The 23,535-nt window shown below is 58.2% G+C and overlaps 9 protein-coding genes across 9 annotated transcripts; 3 read left to right on the top strand and 6 right to left on the bottom strand.

The window, feature by feature from the left end:
• Nucleotides 1-473: 473 nt before the first annotated feature.
• Nucleotides 474-2,722, bottom strand: HRG_05394 (ring finger domain-containing protein; the record flags this gene model as incomplete). The annotated part of the gene is made up of 5 exons (XM_044863865.1): nt 474-527; nt 586-1,346; nt 1,426-1,855; nt 1,910-2,345; nt 2,400-2,722. 5 exons carry the CDS (start codon nt 2,720-2,722, stop codon nt 474-476), a joined length of 2,004 nt encoding a protein of 667 aa, XP_044720397.1.
• A 1,508-nt stretch (nt 2,723-4,230) lies between these two features.
• On the bottom strand, nt 4,231-7,203 carry HRG_05393 (rad4 transglutaminase-like domain-containing protein; the record flags this gene model as incomplete). Its single annotated transcript, XM_044863864.1, has 2 exons — nt 4,231-4,825; nt 4,883-7,203. 2 exons carry the CDS (start codon nt 7,201-7,203, stop codon nt 4,231-4,233), a joined length of 2,916 nt encoding a protein of 971 aa, XP_044720396.1.
• A 403-nt stretch (nt 7,204-7,606) lies between these two features.
• Nucleotides 7,607-8,542, bottom strand: HRG_05392 (AN1-like zinc finger domain-containing protein; the record flags this gene model as incomplete). Its single annotated transcript, XM_044863863.1, has 1 exon — nt 7,607-8,542. One exon carries the CDS (start codon nt 8,540-8,542, stop codon nt 7,607-7,609), a length of 936 nt encoding a protein of 311 aa, XP_044720395.1.
• Nucleotides 8,543-9,102: 560 nt separating this feature from the next.
• HRG_05391 (mitochondrial 18 KDa protein) lies at nt 9,103-10,012 on the bottom strand (the record flags this gene model as incomplete). Its single annotated transcript, XM_044863862.1, has 2 exons — nt 9,103-9,769; nt 9,825-10,012. The coding sequence occupies 2 exons, from the start codon at nt 10,010-10,012 to the stop codon at nt 9,103-9,105; spliced, it is 855 nt and encodes a 284-aa protein (XP_044720394.1).
• Nucleotides 10,013-10,254: 242 nt separating this feature from the next.
• HRG_05390 (uncharacterized protein) lies at nt 10,255-10,661 on the top strand (the record flags this gene model as incomplete). The annotated part of the gene is made up of 3 exons (XM_044863861.1): nt 10,255-10,404; nt 10,455-10,582; nt 10,631-10,661. The coding sequence occupies 3 exons, from the start codon at nt 10,255-10,257 to the stop codon at nt 10,659-10,661; spliced, it is 309 nt and encodes a 102-aa protein (XP_044720393.1).
• A 740-nt stretch (nt 10,662-11,401) lies between these two features.
• Nucleotides 11,402-12,550, top strand: HRG_05389 (tc5 transposase DNA-binding domain-containing protein; the record flags this gene model as incomplete). The annotated part of the gene is made up of 1 exon (XM_044863860.1): nt 11,402-12,550. One exon carries the CDS (start codon nt 11,402-11,404, stop codon nt 12,548-12,550), a length of 1,149 nt encoding a protein of 382 aa, XP_044720392.1.
• A 412-nt stretch (nt 12,551-12,962) lies between these two features.
• On the bottom strand, nt 12,963-14,974 carry HRG_05388 (EAP30/Vps36 family domain-containing protein; the record flags this gene model as incomplete). Its single annotated transcript, XM_044863859.1, has 3 exons — nt 12,963-14,256; nt 14,335-14,817; nt 14,874-14,974. 3 exons carry the CDS (start codon nt 14,972-14,974, stop codon nt 12,963-12,965), a joined length of 1,878 nt encoding a protein of 625 aa, XP_044720391.1.
• A 501-nt stretch (nt 14,975-15,475) lies between these two features.
• Nucleotides 15,476-17,151, top strand: HRG_05387 (SAC3/GANP family domain-containing protein; the record flags this gene model as incomplete). The annotated part of the gene is made up of 4 exons (XM_044863858.1): nt 15,476-15,560; nt 15,627-16,556; nt 16,713-16,884; nt 16,938-17,151. The coding sequence occupies 4 exons, from the start codon at nt 15,476-15,478 to the stop codon at nt 17,149-17,151; spliced, it is 1,401 nt and encodes a 466-aa protein (XP_044720390.1).
• Nucleotides 17,152-18,731: 1,580 nt separating this feature from the next.
• Nucleotides 18,732-23,419, bottom strand: HRG_05386 (WD domain, g-beta repeat domain-containing protein; the record flags this gene model as incomplete). Its single annotated transcript, XM_044863857.1, has 7 exons — nt 18,732-19,143; nt 19,282-20,412; nt 20,602-21,014; nt 21,172-21,673; nt 21,722-21,850; nt 21,896-23,151; nt 23,210-23,419. 7 exons carry the CDS (start codon nt 23,417-23,419, stop codon nt 18,732-18,734), a joined length of 4,053 nt encoding a protein of 1,350 aa, XP_044720389.1.
• Between the last annotated feature and the right edge of the window lie 116 nt (nt 23,420-23,535).

The following is a 23,535-nucleotide window of genomic DNA, read 5'->3' as shown; positions in this document are numbered from 1 at the left end:
GTACCGCCCCTGGTCTGTGTGCGGGACTGATCGAGCCTGTCCTTCTCCCTCACGTCACCGAGAGGCAGGATCTGCAGTGGCCCTATCGTCTCTTCTTCATAGTCTCGGGTTCTCCGCCCAAGCACCTCCGTCGTCAAAGAAGAGAGCGTCAGGGGCAACGTCTTGTGGCGCATTGCCCAATTCCTGATTGACCACCCAGCCGTAGGGTGGCACTCTCGGCGGAAGCTGAGGGGATTCCTGAACAGGGAACCAAGCTTGGTCTATACCGCGTCCCAGCCCCGGCGGAATCGGCTGTCCAGGCACCGCCATGTACCTGCCCGAGTCATTGCCATTCGCCGCCGGAGGCTCCAAGCCCGAGGGCGGTGCGGCAAAACCCGCACGCCCCCCTGTTGCCGCGTTCGACCCTTGGCCTTTGTCTGGCTGCCCTCGCCCACGTCCTAGTTCTCCAGACAGGGCATCATGCGCCGGCCCCGCTACTCCTTGCCACTCTCGTGGTCGGGGATAAACGCCGTGCGCAGGGCGGGCGACTGTGGGGTCCCGGACGACTCGAAAAAATTCGTCGTATCTTGGCTGGTTGACTCCGACGTTCGCGCCCATGAATCCAAGGCCAAAGGGAGGCGCGGGGGACACGTCGACGCTCTGGAGTTGCCCTTCTATCCTGCCGGCGGCCATGGCCGCTTGATGCGCCTGCATTGCCTGCTGGGCAGCAATGCGATGTCGGTTGTCTCGAGGCATGGGTCGGGGCCGCCGCCGCTGCGGTTGATGAGCACCATGGATCAGCCCCGCTATCATGTCCCGAACCTGTCCCTGGACTGGCACCTGGCCTTGACCAGCGTTGTCCGGTGCATTGTTTGCCATGCGCGGCACACGAGGCGCTCTGGCCATGGCGTACATCTGGGCCGCTCTGGCCGCATGGGCCGCTCTGGCCGCATGGGCCGCTCTGGCCGCAGCGGCCGCGTCGTGCGCTCCGGGCTCGGGCACTTGGGCATGCTGCTGTCGTAGATTGTGTATGGCCTCGGGTGCACGCCTGTGAGCCCGCTCTCGTCGCTTTTCGTCCTGTGATACGTGATCCGACATGTGGAACTTGAGATGCTCCGGGTCCACATCGGGGTTGGCATCCACGACCATTTTGCGCGTCTCCTCCTCGGCCTTTTTGATCTCTTTGGCATGGCGAGTCTCGACGCTGTCAAACAAAGGGCAGTTGCCATCCTTGCCGCCTCTGTTGGGGTCGTTGAAGTGGGAGTAGTCACAAGATTTGGAGCAGACGTAACATTGAACGTTTCTGCAGGCCGGACGGGTGCACATCATTTTATTGCAGCCATCTTCCTTGATAAACGGGGTGTTGCCTGCGACGAGGTTTGTGTAAGTACAAGGCCAAGCAGGCAGGATGGGGCGCTGGGAGCAGAAGACGGTGGCCAAACTCACACTTGTTGCATCGTCGGATCAAGGCGGCCGACATGGCCTCCTCAATGGTTCGTCTCGCCGAATAGCCGTGCTCCTTGGCCGCTTCTTCGCAAGTCTTGGGCACGTGCGTCTCCTTGTTGCATAGTCGGCAGCTGACGACTTGACACTCGGGGTTCTGGCAGCGAAATTCCTTGTCCACCTCTGTCGGGCTGCACTCTGCAGCAAAGGGGCAAAAGGGGCAGGACACCAGGTTCTCTAGGTTGGCAAGACGCAACACGGCGTCCTGCTCAGCCCTGTCGAGCGCCGAGGCAAGCTTCTCATCGAGAAAGCGCTGGCGTTCGACATGGGAAAATGAAGCCTGGCAGCCATCCATGGACATGCATGTCAGCTCGTATTTGGAGAGCCCGACCAGTGTCTCGGCCTGGCGGCGGCAGCATTGAAAACAGAACCACTGCGTTCGGTGTTAGCTGATTGCAAGCGCGCCACAGGATCCGCGTCAACTTGCATGGGCGGTGTCTGCACTGCACTGCGTGAGGCGATTGAGGGCAAAGTCGACAAAGCAGCACTCGCACTCCTTGATGAAGCCGTCGGCCAGTGCCTCGTCAAAGTTTGCCTTCTCTGCCTGGTGCTTTTCCAGTTCGGCCCGACGCTCGCGCTCACGCGACGCAACGGTGCGCCTGGCGGCTTGCAGTTCCAGAAGCGTGTCCCGCTCATCCGGATCGAGACAATCCTGGATGGTTTTGTTCAGGTTTTCCGGAGCATAGGGCCCTCGAGCGTAGGGCGCTTCAGCTGATGGGTCCCACGGACCATGCGCCCCACGATCGAAGGTCGATTCAAAGAGGGCAACATAGGCTGGCAGAAGAAAGTTGCGAGCAGCGTCCAGTGCTGCCTGGATGGAGTGGAGGGGGATTTGGGGGAAGTCCATGTAAATCAAGTCTCGACTATAACATTGGTAAGCGGTTGGTGACTCGGGACAGGCGTAGAGCTGGACTCACATCTGATGGGCGAGACGGTGCGTCAGAACGCGGGGTTGACGGCCCGCAACGTCGTAGATGCGCTTCACGCGGGCGACCTCTTGGGCCTCGTCATCAAGGCTCTCACGTTTGCGCTTGAGTGCATTTGGGGCCTGCTTTCTCGGATACGGCTTGTCCTCGTCTTGTTGATCGACGATGTGGTTGATGACGGCGTTTGCGTCAAAGCCGAGATTGCTTGCCAGCCTGTCGAGAAACTGAGGGCAGATGCTTGGGAAGATGGCCGTGACATGGCGGGAGCAGGCGTCGGCAAGCCCTGCGTCCGGCAGCATGTCGCCGCCGCCCATGATCTTGTGCCGGAGTCGGCGACCTACGCACCGGGTTGCCTTCCAGCGTCCATGTGCAGAGGAGCGCTTGGGGACGTTGACCTTGCGGCGGGCCTGGGGATGACGGCCGTCAGCCTTTTTTGCATGAAAACAAGAGCCGAGGGTGGTTTTAAGCCGTCGCCAGGACATAGTACGGTTGCTCCTTGCGCATATCGTAGCCAACCAGCCAGAGGCCGGGTGAGCAACAGGGCAGCTGGGAATAGGCAAATTTGCAGACGCAGACAAGTTGCGTGGAAGAAATGGGGGGTTGAAGTTCAGGCCGTACACCCAAGCCTCTTGGGCCTGGTGAGAGCGCAGGCGGCATGCGGCAGACCACCTCGCACCAAAGCGAAGCTTAAGCAGCAGCCAAAGGCCGGCAGAAGGGGCTGGGACGGTATAAGGGATCGGGCATGGCCGGCCCAGGTGCCAAAGAAAGCAAACTTACCTAGACTGCGAGGTGGAGGATTGCGGCGACGAGCCGTGCGTGAGAGCGAAGCTTAAGCGATGGCGATGCTTCTGAGAGACAGAAAGTTAATGCTGGTCAGTGTGCGTTACGAGGTGGAGAAGGCGGGGGAGGCAGGACTGACAAGGAGAAGAGGCGACCTGTGTGTACGTGAACCGACGAGGCGGGAGAAATAGAGTGCTAGAAGAGCCGTGTGCCGCGCTGCCGAGAGGCGATGAGGAGACGAGGAGGAGACGAAGCGGACGCGAGCGCGGCCTGTCGATGTCTGGCGGCGAGAGGCGACTCGTTGCTGGGTCAGGTCGATCAAGGTTCAGCCTGGTGCCCGACTGGGACGATCAAGACGCCGGCGCGCCGCCTGGTGGAGTCTGCCGTGGCTGTCGATGAGGCGTCTGTGACGAAGACGAGGGCAGAGCGAGAGAGAGAGAGCGCGGGAGGCCAGACGAACAATGGCCCGCCCCCACCGAGTCCGAGGCGAGGTTGACAGGCGACAGTGCCAACCAACAGACAGCTGCCGGCGACGTGACAAGGGGTCGCAGTACGTTCAACGTTGTAGGTTGCCTGGGGGAGCAGCGCCGAGCACAGGTCCGGCCAGTGCTTTCCGGTTGGGTTGCGAGCAGTCATCGTCGACGCCACCAGTACCGAGCCGAGTGCTACAGGATTGCTGAGGCGATGAGTAATCCGCTACTTGTACGGAGTAGAAAACCACCAGATCATATTGAGCCCATGGCCTGTAGCTTTTCAGGTCAAGTACCGCGACCTGAAAAGAACAATAATAACCTGATCCACGCCGCCAAGGGCCGTGATTCAAACGCGGCAAAACCACGCCTCGTCACCTCAGACTACGCTTCGGAGAACAACAAGGTTCGTCTTCAAACGCCGCCCTCATCCGTCGTCGTCGTCGTCCCATCCTTCACCGTCACCGCCGCCGTCGTCCGACATCGCTACATTGCGCCGTGCCCGCGTCGACTTTCTAACGGCCGACTCGCCCCTTGCCGCTCCTCTCCTCATCCCACTCCCGTCGTCCTTCTCATCCGCCACCCCGGCCGGGCGCCCCATCGGCTGCCATTTGTCCGTCGTCCTCCACGATGAGGCCGCCTCCCTCGGCCTCGTCGTCCTCATCGCCGACAGGGAAGAAGCTCGACATTTGATGCGCCTGCCCCTCATCGTCCTCTTCCTCGTACCCCTCGGGCAGAAACCCGCCAGCCATGTCCTCGCCATGCTCAGCCGCCGCTGGCGCATTCCCATCGACGGCACCCTGTTTCGGCCCAAACACGGCGACGCTGTCGTCCACCTCGCCGTAGTCCTGACGCATCCTCTCCACGATCCGCAGCCCCATGATAAACCTGCGCCACGTGCCGAGGACCGCCTTGCGACGCTTCTCGTCCTCTTTCCTCAGCCTCTCTGCCTCGTTCTTTTCGAGCTCCGCCATCAATTGCTCGTGGTGCTCCTCGGCCACCACGACGCCTTGGATCACGGGCACCGCCATCCGGTGCCCAAACTCAAAGCCCACCACGGCCTCGGCGTAGTCGATCTGCAGTCGCTTGCAGACCCGCACCGCGCCCCTGTATGGTACATGCACCGCCCCTTGAGGGCACATGTGCTCCGCAAACAAATCAATGTTCCTGTTCGCACCGGCAGTTAGCACCCTTGTATCCATCTTGCTTGCCGTGGGCACGTACCCGTAGTCATTCTTGGGGATGACGCCGTTCTCAATCGGCGGCGGGATGATCCAGTCTGTTTGCTCCAGGCTAAAGAGCCCCTGCAGCACCTTTTCTCCCGTCGCCGCCTCCGTCTCTAGAATCTCTCTTCGCCTATTCAGCGTCGCCGCGCGGTAGGGAACCCGCTTCAGGGGCTGCTCGTCGGCCATCGGTGCTCTGCCTTGCTTGTGCCACGTCTCCGCGCTCTTGACGTTGACGACGTCGGTGCGGAGATAGACGTCTTCTTCCTCCACCTTGCCTCCCTTTGCCTTGTTCTTGAAAACCTTGACGGGGGCCGCATCGGTCTTGAGCGCTTCCTCGCGCTTCAAATGGCGTTCGAGAACAAACTCCTTGGACTGCTTGTAGTATTGCAGCGTTTCCTCGCCCTCCTTGACCTCCTTCTTCTCCGCCTTGGCCGGCTTGAGATCCGTCGCCTCCTCCTCGTGGTCCACTTCCGTCACGGGTTGACTCCTTCCGCCTCGCTTGTACCCAGACATGGCCGACTTGAACCAGTCAAACTGCTCGTGACGCTTCACTTTCCCGTGACGGTCGTAAACTGGAATCTTTTCCGGCGGCATCCGTACGCCTTTGCTTCGCCCGGGCACAACCTGTCGCTTCAAGTAGCGCACGGTGACGTCTTTGGCCGTCCCATCCTGCGAATGTCCGACAATGTAGGCCATGACTTGTCTAGCCTTGTCTGCCCTGGCGCCTCGGGGCTCAAAGGATTCGACGAGATCTCGATTCGTTGCAATGGTGCCTTTGACGATTGAGTCGACGGGCAGATACTTGCTGGTGACGGGTGAAAGGACCTCGGTCCAGTAGTGAGGATACTCGAGGTCCTTGTCGATCTTCCCTGCTTGCTGCGCCGTCTTTTTAGGCGTCATTTGCACCTCGACAACGGACTCGTCATCGGTATCCGTGTGCTCCAAGCGCAGCTCGTCCACGGCATCCCCAACGGGTTTCTTCCGGTCCGAAGATCGGGTCTTGCGTGACGTTTCCAGGGCAGTGCCGTTCGATTTGCCCGAGGCCGGCGTCTTCAATTTTTGCTTGGAAGTCGACGTCTTCGCCGGCTGCTTGTCCTTGACCACGACGTTACCTTGGCCGTCCTCCTTCTCAGGCTCTGCATCCTCCAGTTTGTTCCATCCAAACCCCAGACACGGTAGATTTGCCACCATGCGGGCCTCGAGGCCTAACCCCCGGAGCAAAGACGTAAACAGCTGCGCCCCGATGTCACGACTCCCCTGACAGGTCTGAGCGCATTGGCGGAAAGCCTGCAAGTTCGATATCCTCTCACCAAACCTCGCAGAGTTCCCAGGCTCGGCCGTGTATGCCTTTGTGAGCCTGTCGAGCCGCTCCAGGGCCATGTAGCCGCATTTTCTCAAACTAGGGACCGTCACGCGAAAACGCTGCTTCCACCAGGACGCCAGAGACTGCATCAGGCGAAAGAGCGGGTCTCCATGGCTCATGTCGACGGCGCCCTCCTCGAGCCTCTTTGCCGCCGTTCCCCAGTCGCGCGATGCACCTTTCGACGACTCGCCGTCTTGGTCCGTCTTCTGGCCGCGGCCCCTATCTTTGCCTCTGCCCCTGCCTTGGTTCCTGGCTTGGGGCTTCTGAGGCGCTTGCGCCTGCGACAGACCAGAGCTGCGTCTCCAGCGGTCCACCTCGTCCCAGAGCCTGGGAGGAAGATGCGACACCATGATGGCTTGAACTTCAGGGTCGCAGAGCCACGAGTTTCGTATCGCGTTATGCCACAGAAGCAGCATGACGTGAAGGCAGTGTGTTGCATTTCGTATCTTTCTCGCCCTCTTGGACGGACCCTTTTTGTCGCCAAGGGAGTTGGTCAGCGAAACCCGGGTGTCCTTTACCAGGGTCAATTCGAGGTCTCCTGAGACAGCTGGCGCATCTGCTGCGGGTTGGCTTGGTGCGGCGACATCTTCGAATTCGATGTCGTCATCATCCTCCCCGGACTCATGGGCTTTTTGCCGTTTCGCAGGCGGCACATCCTCCAAGTCCTCGTCCGACAGCGAAGTCAGAGAGCTCTCGCTGTCGTCTAGGTCAAAGCCTGGCGCAATTGAGGCGGACAGAGGGGTTGCAGCGGCGTCGAGATCGTCGTACAGCGTGGATTTCCGTTTACTGGAAGAGGGCGCTGAACTTGCCGCACGTGCCTTGCCTTTGCTCTCGTTAACGGGTGCGGGCGACTGATGCAGGCGCTTCCGCGGCACATGGGGAGGCATGTCGCTGCGGTTCTGCAAGCCGACGATGCGAGAGCTTGCATCGCGATGGACCGCTGCTGCCATCGTCATAGCTGCGGCTACTGACACGAAAGCACGTGACTTTAATCAGCTGTGTCGACTGCGCGTGACGCAATTCCATTTCTTCCAAGTTAACGAAGCAGGAAATATTCTCTAAAAACTCTCATGAGCTATTCGACGAACCTTTCATACTTGTTCAACTATTGCTTCCATCATTGTGCGTGGGAAGACCACAAACCCCAAAGTAGCTTGCATCAGTGCCAGCGTCACTGAGCGAGACATATTCAGCACGACCTTCCAAGAACATCATTCCACCATGTCCAAGAGTTATTCGCTAAATGCCGGATCCGTGCAGGCAGTTAATCCTGGGTATCGCCACCTCTTTCTCGAAAACGCCCCGTAAGGCTGCGCCGATGCCTCATCACGCATGCCTTGATGTTGCTCCATAGACGGCTTACATGTCCATCAGCGACGGAGGCGGTCCGACTCCTCTCAACAGAATAACCGTGTTGCCGCTCTTCAAGGCATTCCCAATCTTCTCACCAAACTCGAGCAAGCGCCCCCCCTCGACGTGAAAGACGCGCAGCTTGTCCCTCTCGTCCGAGCTCTGGTTGTTCATGTTCTGGACCTGCAGGCCTTGCGCGGCCTCGTCGAGCAATCTCCCCACCACCCAGTCCTTGGAGTAGAAGAACTCGCCCTTTGGCAACTTGGCCTTTGCCGTCTCCGCCTCTGCCTCGACGTAGAGGTAGATGCGCTTATCCTCGGGCACATCCTTGCGGCCCTTGGCGCTCTTCTTGAGCTTGGCGACAGCGGCCAACCGCGCGGCTGTGGAGCTTGGCTTGGGCTTTGGCAGGACCCTCTCGGCCTGCTCCCGCTTCGAGGACCCCCATGCGCGCAATTTGTCGAGGGCGGACCTGGTCTTTTGGGCGACGTCGATTTGCGCCGGCCGCGCTCCGACGGGCACCAGGTTCTTGCAGTCGTGGTCCTCCTGCAAGCGGTGCTTGAGGCAGTAGTCCCGGTTGCACGTCTGGCAGTGGACCCCGGGGGTGAGCGACGTGCCCACGACCGTCTTGCACTCGGGCGTCGCGCATGGCTTCTGCGAGACCCTATCGCGCAGCACCTTGTCTTGCCCGATGGACGGCCGCGACAGCTGGGCCAGCCTCTTGCGCTCCGCCCAGGCCCCGGGGTTTGCGCACTTGTGCGCCGACTCGGACCTGTGGTCGAGGCAATACGTCCTTGTGCAGGATTGGCACAGAAAGGGGAGGAAGTCGAGCTGGTTGCAGTACTCGTACTGGCAATGCTTGCCCACGAGCGACGCGTCTGTTTTGTCGCGCATTTCGACGTAGCTTGTTTCTTGGGCGTCAGGATTCCATGACGAGGAAGAGGACATGGCGACGGCCAGAGCCTAGGGGCGAGGTATTTATCTTGAGCAGTGAGATGGCGCAATCGCAGGCAGAGAGCGTGGGCGTCGTCAGAGCCGCGAGATGGCTGGTCTAGCCAGTGCGAGGAAGCGTCTGGAACCAGCCGCGATGCTTACGTGCGCACCTCACCACTGCTTGGCGGCACGCTTCGGCGCCACCCAAATGGCCTCACGACCGCTTGGTCCGAGCAACAGTAAGCCTGCCGCTGTCTTGCAAGGGGAACAGTCGGCTCCATGGAGAAATGCAAGCAGTTTCGGTTTTGAAACAAGGTGGAAGCGTACTCCGGAAACCTATTACTGACAGGCCTAGTAACCCGTACTCGGCGCCCTCACGACAAGCTGCAGCACCGCAGACCGTCAACGATTCTAGAAACCTATATATAATTATACCATCGCCGAGTTGCGTTGTTCTTACCCATGATGTGGTACAAAGTAGAGAGCCTCGTCGGCGTAAAAATGTCAAAGGAGCAGCCAAGACGCCGGTCATTCACATACGCAGCAACATCTATCTGCCACCCAACACACCGCCGCTACTCTTCTTTCCTCTTTGGCCGCTCGTTAAGCAGGCGCTCCCTTCCAGTCGACGGCGCATCGCCAACGTACTGCTTCCCGCCAAGAGTCTCGAATCCCTTGTGAAACATCCACTCGACGGCGTGCTCGACTGGCTTGTCAAACACGGTGGGCAAAAAGGGCACCACCGCCAGACCCAGCCCGATCGGGCCCCATGTCCGGATTTTTGCGTTCTTAACGTTCTTCATCGCCACCCCCGAGTAGCGGACTACGCTGTGGATTGTAAAGGCGGGCAACCCCATGCTGGCGACGCTCTGGAAGATGCCCCTCTGGACCATAACGGTCCGCCAATCCTCGAGCGGAGGCACCGTACCGGGCTTGGCATCCTTGATCCCGTCGGCCGGGAGACCCGTAACTTTCTCCTGGCGAGGATTGAGTTGCAGCTGGGGGTTTAGTATTCGCTGGTTGTGCCAGTACGACTTGTAGCCCTCGTACGAGACATCGCCGAGGATGTAGAGCCACGAGATGCCGTACCCGGCGCGAACGAGGTTTGGATGCGCAACCGGCCGAAACGACTCGCCAATGTCGGATGTGTAGGCGACGTATCGGTGCGCCGAGACGAGAATCGTCCTCAGTCTCGTGGCGTAGGCGGCATAGCGGAGGTTGCTATCGGTCGAGGGGGGGGCACTGGCCGTGCACAGTCAGCACCTTGCAAGTGCGCCTGTCGAGCGCGTCGACTTACTATCCTTCGCGCAAATCGTCAAAGAAGCGGCTGTCGGCGTCTGCCTTGTCCACAATGGTCTGCAGCCCCTTGGGAAGCTTGTGGCGGTCCGGGAGCTTGTCGGGATCGAACGCGGACGAGTTTGGCGAGGCGCTCTGCTTTGGGTCCTGCTCGGGCTTGGACTCCTTAGACCAACTCCACCAAGGCATCGCTAAGCAGCAGCGGTCAGCGGTAAAGAATCAAGAAGCGGTTGGTGGACAGCAACGCGGCGACGGTATGTCGAGGAAGCAAGATATGGCCGCCGAGGAGGCCGTGCGGGAAAGTCGGAGCCGTTGCCTCAAGTCCCGTACTCAGTACCATCAGCGCCTGGCCACCCTGTAGTGCTCCGCCGACCGGCGTCTTTGCCGAAGTATACCCGCGCGGCCCGGCTGCGCTTCGTGCTACTCCATCCATGTCGGAATTTGGCAACGAGACAACTGCATCGACCCCCATTGACCTCGACCGATCCCTCACCGTCAGCTCCCGACTCTCCGACCGATCACTCAAGATGGCTGGCGTCTCCTACTACACTATTGCTGGCCGGCAAGTCGGCAGCCACCACGTGCGTCGCCCGAGCTCTGGCGGATCCATGGCAGCTAACCCGGCCGACAGATTGCCATGGGCTGGCTGGGTACCCTCTTCGGGGGCGTCTATTACGCCATGTCTGGTCCCAAGAACAGCGCTGCCAAGGCCACCCCTCCGATCAATGCCTCGAGCTCCGACGAGGCCGACTTCATCAAGTGCGTGGCGTTGTCGACAGCGAGACGCATGAGCTAACAAAGCGGCAGGAAATTCATGGAGGAGCAAGAGAAGAAGTAGACGTGCTGCTTGGGCGATGGAAAGGGGCTACTGTACAACGCACGGTTAGAGATGCATACGGTCGGGCGACTGCGCTACGAAACTCGGGTTGGGCCATGATGTTGCGGGCGCCGTTGTCGCTGCGAGAGCTGCCACGTGAATGAAGGGGATGGAGCTCTCTTGGCCAATTCTCGCCGATGCTTTGTGACCATTTCGCCAGGGGACAAGCTCCCTACCAAGTTTGCCAAGCGAGATACGGCCTGTACGCTGCTGCCCTGTCCAATGCCTATCCCACGACGCCAAGGTCAGGGCCCCTCTTGTTTAAACTGCACAAACCTCTTGAATATGCACCGTCGCTCAAGGGAGACTCGTGTCGCATCAGCTGTTTACACCTCGGTCGATGGCCATCCGCTGTGCATGCGAGAGAGTGGTTGAGTGACCAAGTACCTAAGGTAGGTACATAGGTAGGTGCCGGTGCTCAACCCTCATTCGTCCGAGAGCTCCCCCCTCTCGCGCCGTGATAAACGAATGTCCTTTTTAGTTGCAACCACTGGTTATGCTCTTGGGCAGACAGGCCGCGTCACGTGCCGCCCCTCCCGCGCGCCAGGGCGGAAAACCTTTTTGCGCCGCCCTTGCCCCCGCCACTCTCTCTTTTGGTAAAGCATCGTCCTCCCTAATCGAAACCATCCCACCTAGCCGCTTCGGATACAACGATTGCATTTTGCTGGGGCACCCGGATATCAGCCAAAAAGGGGCGGGACATGGCCGAAGTCCTGACCGACCCAGCGCTCGTCGCCGTCGCGGCCTCGGACCTTGCCCAGGATGCGCAACACGTCGCCCTGCCGGCCTCGTCCAAGGAGCGCCACTCTCTGACGCTCGATCAACGCCGTGCCCTGCGCCGCTGGGCCAATAGCCAGGCCGTCAGGCCCTCGCACAAGGCATGCATCGAGTGGTTCTACTCGCAGTACGGCCAGCAGATTAGCCAGTCCACCGTCTCCCACTCCCTCTCCCCCAAGTACTCGCGCCTCGACGGTGACAACCCCCAGCTCTCGGGCTCGCGCCTGCGCTTCGGCAACTGGCCTGACGTCGAGAAGCTCGTCCTTCTCTGGTTCCAGCAGGTCCAGGCCTCGGGTCGCCAGCCCACCAACGAGGAGCTGGGCGAAAAGGCGAAGTCAATCTTCAACCAGCTGCCCCGCTACAAGGACGAAACCCCCCCCGAGTTCTCCCCTGGATGGATCCACCGGTTTAAGAAGAGATATGGTCTGCTTGTTCGCCGGCAGCGGAGACACGGAGACGGCGCCATAAATCCCGCCGAGGACATCGAGTACCTGGCCGACTGCGTCCCGCGCGTCATGGCCATCGCCTCCGACACGAGCCCAGCTGCCATCCGGGAGCAGGTGCTGCGCGTCGTCGGCGTCGAGGCCAGCCTCAACACATGCGCCCTCGTGCGAGACGAGGTCATTCGCCGCATCACCGCCGCCCACTGCCCGCCCATGTCACACATACCGCCCCCTGATCCGCCGACTCCTCCGCCCCCGCCCGAGCAGCCCATGTACGCTGACGATGACGCCGAGGTCGTCCTTCAAAATGCACTGCGCCAGCTCCAACAGGAAGAGCAGGCCGCAGAGGAGCAGGCCGCCGCCGTGCGAGAGGAGCGGGAGCGCCAAGAGAGGGCAGGTATGCAGGCTACGGGCATCATGACGACCCCCGGTGGACGCGACTCTGCCGACCCGCGCTACGGAACCCCGACACAGGAGCTCGCGCCAGAGCTCACGCTCACGCCAATACACTCCGACGGGCCCGTGTCCTCGCACGATCGGCCGCTGCGATGCCCATTCTGCGTCAACCAACGAATGCTTCGCACCATCAAGGAGGCCGTGGAGCACATGTCGACTCACGTCGTGGTATAATCTCCCAATCCGAGGCAGCCTGCTCCCCGCCGCAGTGTGCCGGGGACCAAGGCGGCTGACGGTGTGTGTGTGTTGGCCTGGTGCTAAGTCATTTCTCAGGCAGCGTCTGTGGAGTTTTTGATGCATAGTATACGGAGTTGGAGGAAAATTTGAAGCTGGTGGCGACCGGCCTGAGCCTTGTGTGAGCACTTCCGAGCTGTACACGATTCTGGCCGGCGCCCCCAGGTTGGCGTTAATATGAGTATAGCATGAAATAGCGTGCCAATACCGTGGGAAGGGAAAAGGCATGTTGCTTCGCTGGAACCTTTACACACATGATTGGTCCTTGGTATTAAAAGCTTGAGTTTTGACATCTCAATTACGAATTCAAACGTGCCCATGGGAATAGGCATCATCGTCCCACTTCCCCAAGTCAACTATTCCACTTATAGTCCCCATCCTGTAGCATTTTGCAAATGGTCTCTTCCAGGAGCTGGGCCTCGCTCTTGGGCGGCGAAATGTCCCCCGTGTGAATGTAATTCTGCCAAAACTTGAGGCCCTCGAGCCCCTCGTCGCGACACAGGGCGCCGTGCTCCTCGGCCATGAGCAGCTCCTCCTCGGCGACGCCGATGCTCCAGCCGAAGCGCTCGGCGGCCTGCTGCGCCGTGACGCCGCGCCCAAACTCGCGCCAGTCCCAGGGCACGTCGCGCTCCGGCGGGAACTCGTGCAGGTCCTGGAGCCAGCCGACGAGGGCCTTGATGGTCGTCTCGTCGGTGCGGTCGCGGCCCTGCACCACCATGACGCCGCTGCGAAAGGTCCGCAGTCGCACGGGCAGCTTGAGGCTCTCCCACAGTCGAGCAGCCTTTTCAAAGTCCATGGGGCTGACGAGTTCGACGCCACCTCTTGCCCTATTGAACATGGCCCAGAGGTCGACGAGGGTAATGATGCCTCCCGCCTTTTTCAGCACGCCTCGAGAATCGTCGGCGAGGAACTCGGCCATGTTGCGAGACAGCTCTGACAGATACAGCGACTCCGAGCTGCCCCCGCCGACAATGTCTTTGGTGGTGACTAGTCCCAGCTGGCTGGCCGACTCTGCCAGTATCGCATTTTCCTCGGCCGAAGCACCTCCATTGCTCTGGCGGGCAAAGCGCTCCGCCAGGGCAATGACCTCCTTCGCCGAGGACATCAACGCCTCGAGGTCCTCAAATGCACTGCCTATCAGAAGCTCATTGTTCTTGCGCATGTTGAGCCCCAGCTGCTCCAGCCCCGCGATGCCAGCCGTCTTGGTCTTGCCCCCGGAGTTGGTGTCGGACAAGTCGTCCGGGTTGCCGTCGTCCGCCCTTCGACTGGCCTTGGGAGCAGGCGGAGCATTCTGAAGAAGCCACTTTCTTTGCGTCATTGCACCCTTTAGCCTCTCGTGAAATATCTTGTCTCCCCCGCCACGAAAGGAGATTTTGATGCTATCAGAGACATCGATTCCGCCTGCGGCTGCCTTGCCCCGGAAATCCAGAACCGGGCCGGGCGACTGCGTACGGACAGCGCTGGATTTTGCACCTGGCGTGAGATACGAATTTGTCTGGGACAATAGAGGAGCGCCGCACATTTCGCACGACAGAAGTGAAGGATGGTTGGAGAATGTGCATCGCAGACATTGAAATGCAGCCGAGGGGTCAGTCCGGGACGAGGATCCATCTCGGGCGGCCGGAGCCTGGTTGGGGTCTTCTGGTCTGGCCGCCGGCAGTATGGATTCAGAGGCCTTGGCTCGAATTGCAAGCGACGGGCTGTTCGAGGTGACAGGGGCTTGCGACGGTCGGTTGCTGGCGTTGTTGATGGCCGCCTTCAACACGTGTGACAATGTCGGCTTTATCCCGCATGCCAAGCATGGCGGGAGGGGCGTATGCGCGTTGGCAGCGGTTGGGTCAAAATTGACGGGAACCGTGTTCGAAAAGCTGCATATCGTGCAAACCCAGGTCGCCGTGGTGAGAGGAGGCGGCTCAGATGGAGTTCTGTAGGCACTGTCTCTGGGAGCCGGAGAGACGGAGTCATTTCTAGACGACGAGGCCGCGCCGGAGATGGCTCGGCTGTGAAGTGACGGACGCTTCAAGGGCTTCGGAGTGATTGTGATCTTGGGCGAAGACTTTAAGAAGCCGGCGTAAAAGTCATGGCGATCAATGTCTTTGAGGTCGAGGGCCAGCGAGTTGGCGCGCGGTTCGTTCTTGTCGACGTAGCATATTCGGTGCGAAGTCAGATAGACCTGGCCATTCTGCTGATCGGGAAGCTTGAACTTTCTGGACGCGACATTAATCGGGCTTGTCTTGCGGCTCCGAGCTCGGGTTCAACGTACCCCTCGTAGAGGCCAACATTGTCCTGGACGAACAACAGCACCTCATCGGGCAAGTAAGAGGGCCGCAGCGCTGTCGTCAGGTCGATTTGTTTTAGAAACATCCGGCATGTCGCAGCAGAAGGCCGAATCAGTCTGCGGCCTCGGACTGCATTGAAGCTGGCATCTACGGGGGGCTGGGGGTGTGATGGGCTTTGTGAATGCCGTGGGCAGATAGATTTGGCTGTGACAAGAGTTCGATCAAAGGTGCGCTCTGGGCCAAGGTGAATCTGTTGCCGTCGATGATGCAGTCCAGAGGCCGCGAGCTCGGTGTTGGGTACGTACCTCGACCGCACCTGCTAGAAGGTCTGCTTTGGTGCCTAAATTGATAGCCGAGAATCAGCCGGCCCCGAGTCACGGGACTGAGATGAGCTGGTGCCCACAAGAATGTCTTGCTCGGGCAGCCCCAACTTTCTCTTCCTGCATGCCGTCACCGCTCAACCCGTACACTTCCGTGACAAACCAGATCCCTCCAAACGCGTACGAACGATTCGAAGACGACCATCTCCATAGTGCAAATCCCTTTTCGTAAAACTGACCTTGCTCCCCCTAGCTCACCAGTCGCCATGATGCCCGGGTGGCCCGCGGCGATCCAGCAAGCGCCAGGAGTTTCGCAGCAGGCCACGCCCGCCTCGTACGCGTATCCTGCCAGTGCGTTATTTTTCACCTCTCACCTTCCTCCACACCGGGAACCAGACTGACACACTTTGCTTGCAGATCCCGCCTTCGTTCCTGTTCAGGTGCGGCAGGGTTTCGGCCAATACATGAATGTGAACGCAAAGCCACCGTACGCCGGATACGCTCCCTCGCCCGCCTCCACCATGGCCGATCCGCAACCCCAGGCTGTAGCGCCCGCCGCTGCTGAAGCGCCCAAAGGAAAGACGGAATGGCCGGAGTCGGTCCGTCGCTACGTTCAACGATCCTTCCTGCCTCAGAATGACGATCCGTCAGTCTCACGTGCCGAGGTGGAGAACAAGCTGAAGGAAACCATCGGCATCGCCAAGGACAACGGCTCCCTGTACACGATTGACTGGGACGCTGTGCCTCTGCCACAGGCTCTCGTGAAAGTCGACCGAGATGGGCTTCTTGGGGGCCGCACTTCCTCCGTGTCGGCTTCCGATACCCTCGTTAATCCCAGGAAGCGAAAGTCAACCGACCTTGCTGGTGATTCTATTCAGACGTCGGCTTGGCGCAATACTAACCAGCGCGCGTCCCTCGAGGACCGCGTCACCTATCCCTCTGACAAACGGGTTGCGTCGGGCGACCACTCGACCAAGCCCAGCAAGTCGCAGAAGGAGGCCAACAAGCGCAAGCGACGATTCGAGAACGAGTACAAGTCCCTCTACCGATCGCCCAGCCCAACCCCGCCTTCCTCTGGACCCATCGTCGGCACATGCGAAGTCTTGGAGAAGAAATACCTGCGTCTCACGGCGCCCCCCGTTCCGTCCAATGTTCGACCCGAGCCGATTCTTCGCCAGACGCTGGACCTGCTCAAGAAGAAGTGGCGCAAGGAGGGAAACTACTCTTACATTTGTGATCAGTTCAAGTCGATGCGCCAGGACCTTACTGTGCAGCGGATCAAGAATGACTTTACTGTTTCCGTTTATGAAATCCACGCCAGGATCGCCATGGAGAAGGGCGACATCGGTGAGTATAACCAGTGCCAAACACAGCTGCGATCCCTGTATGGCCTGGGGTTGAAGGGGAATCCTGTCGAGTTCAAGGCGTACCGTATCTTGTATTTCATCCATACCGCCAACCGCACGGGGCTCAACGACACCTTGGCGGACTTAACCCCTGCAGAGAAGGAAGAGCGACCCATCAAGCATGCCGTCGCGGTGCGCTCTGCGTTGGCTCTTGGGAATTACCACAAGTTCTTCCAGCTCTACCTGGACACACCCAACATGGGGGCATATCTTATGGATATGTTCGTCGTGCGGGAGCGTCTCGCGGCTCTGTGCAACATTTGCAAAGGGTAGGTGGAAGCCGTGTCATGTTGGTCCTCTCCCTCATGCTGACTCCCCTTAGGTACAAGCCCGATGTGAAGCTCCGATTCCTCACCGAAGAGCTCGCGTTTGAGTCGGATGCGCACACGGCCCAATTCATCATCGACCGCCAGGGCCAGCACCTGCTCGAGCATCGACAGGAGTATATCGCTTTCTTGACAGGCAAAGCCGGCGCATTCTTTGAGGGTGCCAAGTCAGCTGCCTTTCGGAAGGTTGACATCAAGGGGCAGATTTGACCCAAGATGGCTTTCTTTTCTCACGCCCTTTGCTACCCTGCCTCTGATTTCTCTCGTGCGGCGGCATTTGTCGCTTTTGCTCTTGCGTACTGTTTCTTTCTGTTGAGCATGCCTTTGACGCCTGACCAATCTCGCAACGGCATACGATGATTTCGGCGCGCAACGCAGCGGATTGCGGCCTCGGCACGGCTCTTGACCGGCACATATCGGATTGATACGACAAACTGGATGAAAATGACTGCGCTTTCCTTCGCTCCTACTCTGAGGTTCGGCTTTGATCTAACTACCCTACTTACAAATTCGCATATCGCATTCTTAAACTGGGCGGGACTGAATATTAATTACCATAACAGCAATACCCACTTGGGCAGAGACAGGAAAGGCGTATTGACAGGAACGGGCGAATTACCCGAGCGGAAAACGTGTCCACGGAACAACTTGTTTGTTGGACCACTGAAACTTTGCTGTCGTCCTTCGATGGCAGGTGACGGGCGTCCAAGTCAAGCGTGGAACGGCGGCTTATGGCAATTGAGTGAATCGACGGCACAGATGGGGTCAGTATGATGGGCTAGCTCCCTTTTGGAGATGGCCTACGGCGACTTGTGGATAGTTGAGATTAACGCACAGATTTGACGACGAGGACACACCCAAGATGTGCATTGTGCCCAGACTGGAGAGTGGTTTCATGGCGTGTTGAGTCGACGTGTCAACAGACTCGTGGTTCTCAATTGTAGACGAAGCTGCCACGTCCGGAACGAAGGGGGTGAGTACCGTTTCACCCTCTTTCCCCGCCATCCCTGCCTCGTGCACTGCCTAGATGGACGGGCCGGTGATGGGACGCTGCCAGCAGCTGCTGCGACATGGCCAGCTAGTGACGAGGGACTGTTCAGGGCTCGGCTTATCTCGCAATACCTTGCCGTGACGATGGGATTCTATTCATCTGTATGTGCCTCGTCACAAAGGTGGATTGTCTGTCACGTTGATGACGGAAGCTCGTGTTGCATTTACAGTCCTTGTCGCTGAGATGACTCTGATGCCTTGCTAGAGGTCTACCCATTTACTGTGCCTATAGCCATCAAACACGGATGGTTCCACGTTCATGTTCTGAGAGTCTCTTGATGGTTTCTTGTGCAGACTGCCCGAGTGCGAGTATCGCCAAAGTCGCTCAAGTTGGTGGCACGCGCTGCTTTCTTCTATCTTCCATCTGACGCACCGCGACCAGGGGGATGGAGAGGATGTCAAAGTCGGCGTCGATTGTACCTGCTTGGGAACTTCGTCTTGGATGGTCACGAACTGCACAGAGGCACCTTTTTTCAGGTTCAGGGTCTACACGCTCTAGAACGACCAGGGCAATCATGTTCAGGCACGGAATGGACTCCGAACGCGCATGGATGGCTGGTGAGGGCCAGTCTAACTCCCAAGTATCTCTGGCAGTGCGTCGCTTGAAGCTCCATCACCGGCGGCTACGCTGTGTGGTATCCCAGCCAGACAAGGACTCCGACAAGAGTTATTGGAACCAAAGACTCTTGTTCAACAGCTTCTTCTCGCATGTCGAGTCTGGGCATTCTCTCCCAGGCCAGTCACACGCTCGTCCGTGGCGGCTTGAACCTCAGGATCAAGACGCGCCCAGACGCGCAGCCTATGGCCACCTGGGACTTCGTAAAGGCCACGACGGCAAGTTCCCGCCAGTCTCGTGAGGGCCTGTAGTCCTGCGGCAACCACAGCACGTCCTTCCCGTGCAGCGTGATCCACTCCCCGTCGGCGCTCAAGCCGTAGCCCTCGCGGTGCAGCGCGATGCCATGGGCCGCCGTCTCGTCGGTTCGGTCGCGCGGACCCAAGACAATGGTTCCCACATTGGTCACAAGGCGCGAGCCGCTCACGTCAAAAGCCATGCTCTTGAGGTTCGTCCCGACGTCCATCGTCTGCATGCACTGGCCGTGGGATGAGCCCCAGATGCTCACAGCCCCCATCTTGGAGAGGGCAATCAATTCGCTGTTTGGCGAAAAGGTCATCCGGAACTGTTTGGGTATGGTGGATTTTCCCGGAACTGCCAAACAGTGAGCAAGATGGCCGGTCGCTACATGCCACACTTGCACGTCGTAAAGCGAGTAGCGGTATGAGATGAGGTACTCGCTGTTGGGTGAGAATTCCATCATCGCTGTTTGGTGATGATTCCCCCAGCTTTGCACGAGATTGCCCGTCACCGCATCAAAGACTCTAATCTCTTGACGGCCCCATGACGCGAGGAGCTTGTTGTCATGCGAAAACGCCAGCTCGGTATCATATTTCGGTTGACCTTCCACGGTGATGTCGATGGCGTTGGTGCATTTACCGTCCCTCAGGTTCCAGATGCGGCATGTGCCGTCTGCTGACGCCGTCGCAAGAATCTCTTCATCAGGCGAGGCCCCGATGAAATAAATGCCATCATCATGGCCTTCTAAAGTATAGAGCATATCGTGCGAAGTAAGAGCCTTGACGTGGACGACATTTTCCTCCGTCTTGGGGACTACCAGCATCAACGGCGGTTCGTGGGACAAGAGGGGAGTCATGATAACATGAGGATCCACGCTTTGCGAGGTGCGTCTGCCAGCAGGATCCCAGGTCATTATATCGTTGAGTGATATAGAGACCACCGTGTTATCCGTCTCCGAACAATGAACCGTGAGCACTCTCTCAGAATGCGCTTCAATCGAACCATTCTGGCCGACTGATAGATCCCAGATTTTTACTGTGCCATCTTGGAATCCTGACGCAAGGAATCTGCTATCCGGAGAAAATGAAAGGGTCGGGCCTTCGAACCCCAGACCTTTGAGTGTCTGGATGACTGCTTTGGTGGAAATATGTATCACTTGGATGTCCTGTCTGATCTTGACGGCGACGAGTTCGTTATTGGGAGAGATGACATCGTGAAACCCAGAGACGTAGAACCCAAGGTCCAGCCTGAGGAGACACGTGTTTGTCGTTGTTTGCCACAGTGTTCTCTGCTTCGAAGTGGTGAGCAACACCAGGGTCCCATCGAGCGAGAAGATTGGATCTGAGTATTTCGACTGGGCGTCATTGACCTGGAATTTGGTTAAAGACATACGGGAGAGGTTCTGGATTTCGATGTCGGAGATGGAGTGGTAATTGTTCACAAACGCAACCCAGACCCGGCTAAGAGGGTCTGCTGCTTCGGCGGGAGAGGTCGGCCAGGCATGTTGATGAATGTTTTGACCGCCGATTGAACGTACGCCGTTCATCTCGGAGGGTCCCTTCGACTCACTGACCGATCGTTCCCATAAGAACGAAAACAACGCAGCACTGTTGGGCCCGATAGCCATCGGGAACCCCTCTGACCTGTTGCCTTTTAGTAATTGCACACACTCTCCACTGGTCCAATCCCAAATGCGGGCTGCAAGGTCGTCTGAACCTGATAGAATAAAACGGCCATCGCTTGTGAAGCATACGGACGTGACCCGTTTGGTGTGGTCGTCGGCCAGCGTCTGGAGACACTTCCCGTCGGATAAGCCCCATACCTTGATAGTGCCGTCGTACGATCCAGACACCACTATCTTTCCGTCGTGGGAAAAGGCAGTTGAGTGAACCCACTCCGAATGCCCCGTCAGTATCTGCAGAGACGAGCCCGTAGCAAACTTCCAGATACGAATGCTGCAATCCTCCGAGCTTGAAGCGACGAGACTCATGTCGGGAGAAAAGGCGATAGACCGGACATGATCGGTATGACCCTGGAGCGTTTGGCGGTGTGCATCCCATTCATCGGCCATCTTTGGCTTCAACGTCATCCATTCAATTTCATGGTCGCGCTCAAACTGCTTCCTCGTGAGGCTCAGGTTCGGGCTGAATATGAGAGCCGACGAGTATAGCTGAAGGGGGTAATTTTCAATAGCCCATCTGTGATACAGGAAAAAGCGGCATGCGTCCTGGACAAAGGCAGTCGGTGGAGCCTCTCCGAGGCATGTCTAGTTGCAATGAGGACTCGTGAGCCTTGTATCACCAGGACAAGGGGCTTCCGGGGCTAACCTGTAATAATTCCAGCAGCTTTAGCAAGGCCAAGCCCCCCTCCGAGATGCTTCGGATGAGGCTCAGGGACTCAAGCCATTGAAGAAGTTTCCGTCTCAGGAATAAGTCAACTCCCTTGAACGCCTGAAGGAGTGTGTCTGATCCATGGGCTTGAGGGTCCCATTCAACAAGGTGATCTACCCAGTACACGCAAGAGTACCTGACCGCTTGCAGAGGATCAGGTCGGGGCGTCTCGATTCTCTGGATCGGAAACGCAGGGTCGAGGAGCGTGTACACGTCCTCAGCGAGCGTTGTCCCCATTGCGCGGAGTGACTGATGAAAGATGAATTCGTGGGCTTTCAGCAATGCCGGCCCCAGCCACTGACCCTGATGATCTAGCAAGAAGTCCTTGGCCGATTGGTGCACGAATTGAATGGTGCGGGTTCCTTGGCGCGACGTGATGAAGGAGCCGCAAAGACTGGTGATCGATTGCATGGTACTCTCCGTTCCTCCCTCGGCCATCCTGGTGTAAGACGCCAAACTATCCAGCCCCTGGACACAGGTGACCAGCTCCTCGAGCTCGAGCGGCCGATATACAGTTGCGACGCAGGCCAATATTTGCTTGCAGAGTTCGCCATCCTCTGACTGGTTCACTAGGTGCATCATTCGCTGATATAGGCAATCGAGGCCAGGTGGAAAGCTGGCGAGGCTTTCTTGTGTTCTCCATCCTGGGATTGCATCAAGCCGATGACAAACCAATGCTACCCACAGGAACGTTCCTTGCGCGTTTGCGAGAAGATGCTTCAGAACGGCGGTCCGCGTCTCCTTGCCGTAGCGTTTTTTCCGTGCTAGCTCTTGGACCTTGTGCTTCGTGTACCACTCCACGGCCTCCGAGACAGAGCTGTGATTCAACTCGAGAGAGATGGTGAGGTCACGGGTGGCAGTCTCGAGGACATCTCCAATGGTCTGAAGGTTGCGGCTCGACACAATCCATTTAACGGAGCGTATCTTGGAGGATAGCTCGACGATCAACTCGAGGAGCTCCTGTTGGCCGACGATGCATTCGTCCAGGGCGTCGATGACCAGGTACGTGTTGCCGAGGTTGGAGTTCTGTATCATGTTCGATAATATATCGGACAAGACGAACCAAGCATTTTCGTCCTGGAAAACGGATTTGGAGGCGCCTGAGTGCTTCTTTTGAACATGACACAGCAATTCTTGATGCTCTCGAGCCAGCATGTAGACCAAGCCTCGCAGAACGGCGACTCCGTTGTTGATGCGCAAATCAGTAGCCTGACAGTAAAAATAAGCCAGTCGATCTGTTTTTGAAACGGAGAGGCTTAGTTCGTCAATGATGCCGCACAGAAGCATCGTCTTGCCCTTTCCCGGGTCACCCTTGATCCAGAGAAGCCGATTCTCCTGTCCGTCACGCCACCGGCGAAAGCTGTCGTTCTGCAACACCCAGCGGCAAGGATCCCTGAGGAGGCCCCCCTTGATGCTCTCGATGCGTTGCTTATCGTACTCGGGATAGGTGATAAACAGATCTTGCAGACATTGCTCATCGCGAAGGCTCTGCTGCATGGACAGCATTCCTGTGAGCTGGTCCTTGATGACCAGCGTGTTCGACTCAATGTCACTGACATGACTCAATGACTCGTGACCTCGCAGCAACCTGGAGTGCCTTTCAAGGTCTGCTTCTGCCTCCTTTAAGGCTTTGGTGCCCCCGTCCCAGTCATTCAACTTGATGGTGTCGCGCAGGAAGGCCACCACTCGAGATCGGTAGCACCAGCAGACGCTCTTCATCAAGAACAAGAGAAGCTCCTTGTAAACTTGAACGACCTGATATTTTAGCCTGGTGCGTATCTTTTCGAACGACTTGTCCAGGTTCTGCCCAAACCGCAGCGTCAAGGGCTCGAGTTCGGTGTACCATTGGATCCGGTCAACAACATGTTGCATGCCATCTTGGCATTTCTTGCTCTCCTCAATGGGGTTCAAGGAAAGCTTCAATAGTCAATGCACATTCCCGCGGCCCGAGGGAGAGGGTCGACGTGAAACCGACCTGCAGAGCAAAGGAAACGACAGCGCAGGCGATGGCCGCCTGAGGAACTGCCTGCGCCGCGCCTTTGGCCAAGTCAATGGCCAATGTGATTGGGCGAACGAAAGGCAGGACAGCTTGCTTTATTCCCTGTTCTTTTTCAATCTTGCTCAGTCCAGCTTCAGCGATGCGTTGCATCTGTCGCACCCGCTCCTTCGAGTCCTCTTGTGCCATATAGTTCGTTGGCGAAGTATCGTGAGTTGATGTTGTCTTGCCGAGGTTGAGTGACAGGACGCGCTCGTAAGCATCCACTAGTTTAGGCTCGCTGGCTTTGATTTCATCATAGGCCA

The sequence above is a fragment of the Hirsutella rhossiliensis genome (assembly GCF_020360975.1).
Source record: "Hirsutella rhossiliensis strain HR02 chromosome Unknown scaffold00005, whole genome shotgun sequence".
NCBI classification, from domain to species: Eukaryota; Fungi; Ascomycota; class Sordariomycetes; order Hypocreales; family Ophiocordycipitaceae; genus Hirsutella; species Hirsutella rhossiliensis.
This window is presented reverse-complemented; position numbering and strand designations above follow the sequence as displayed.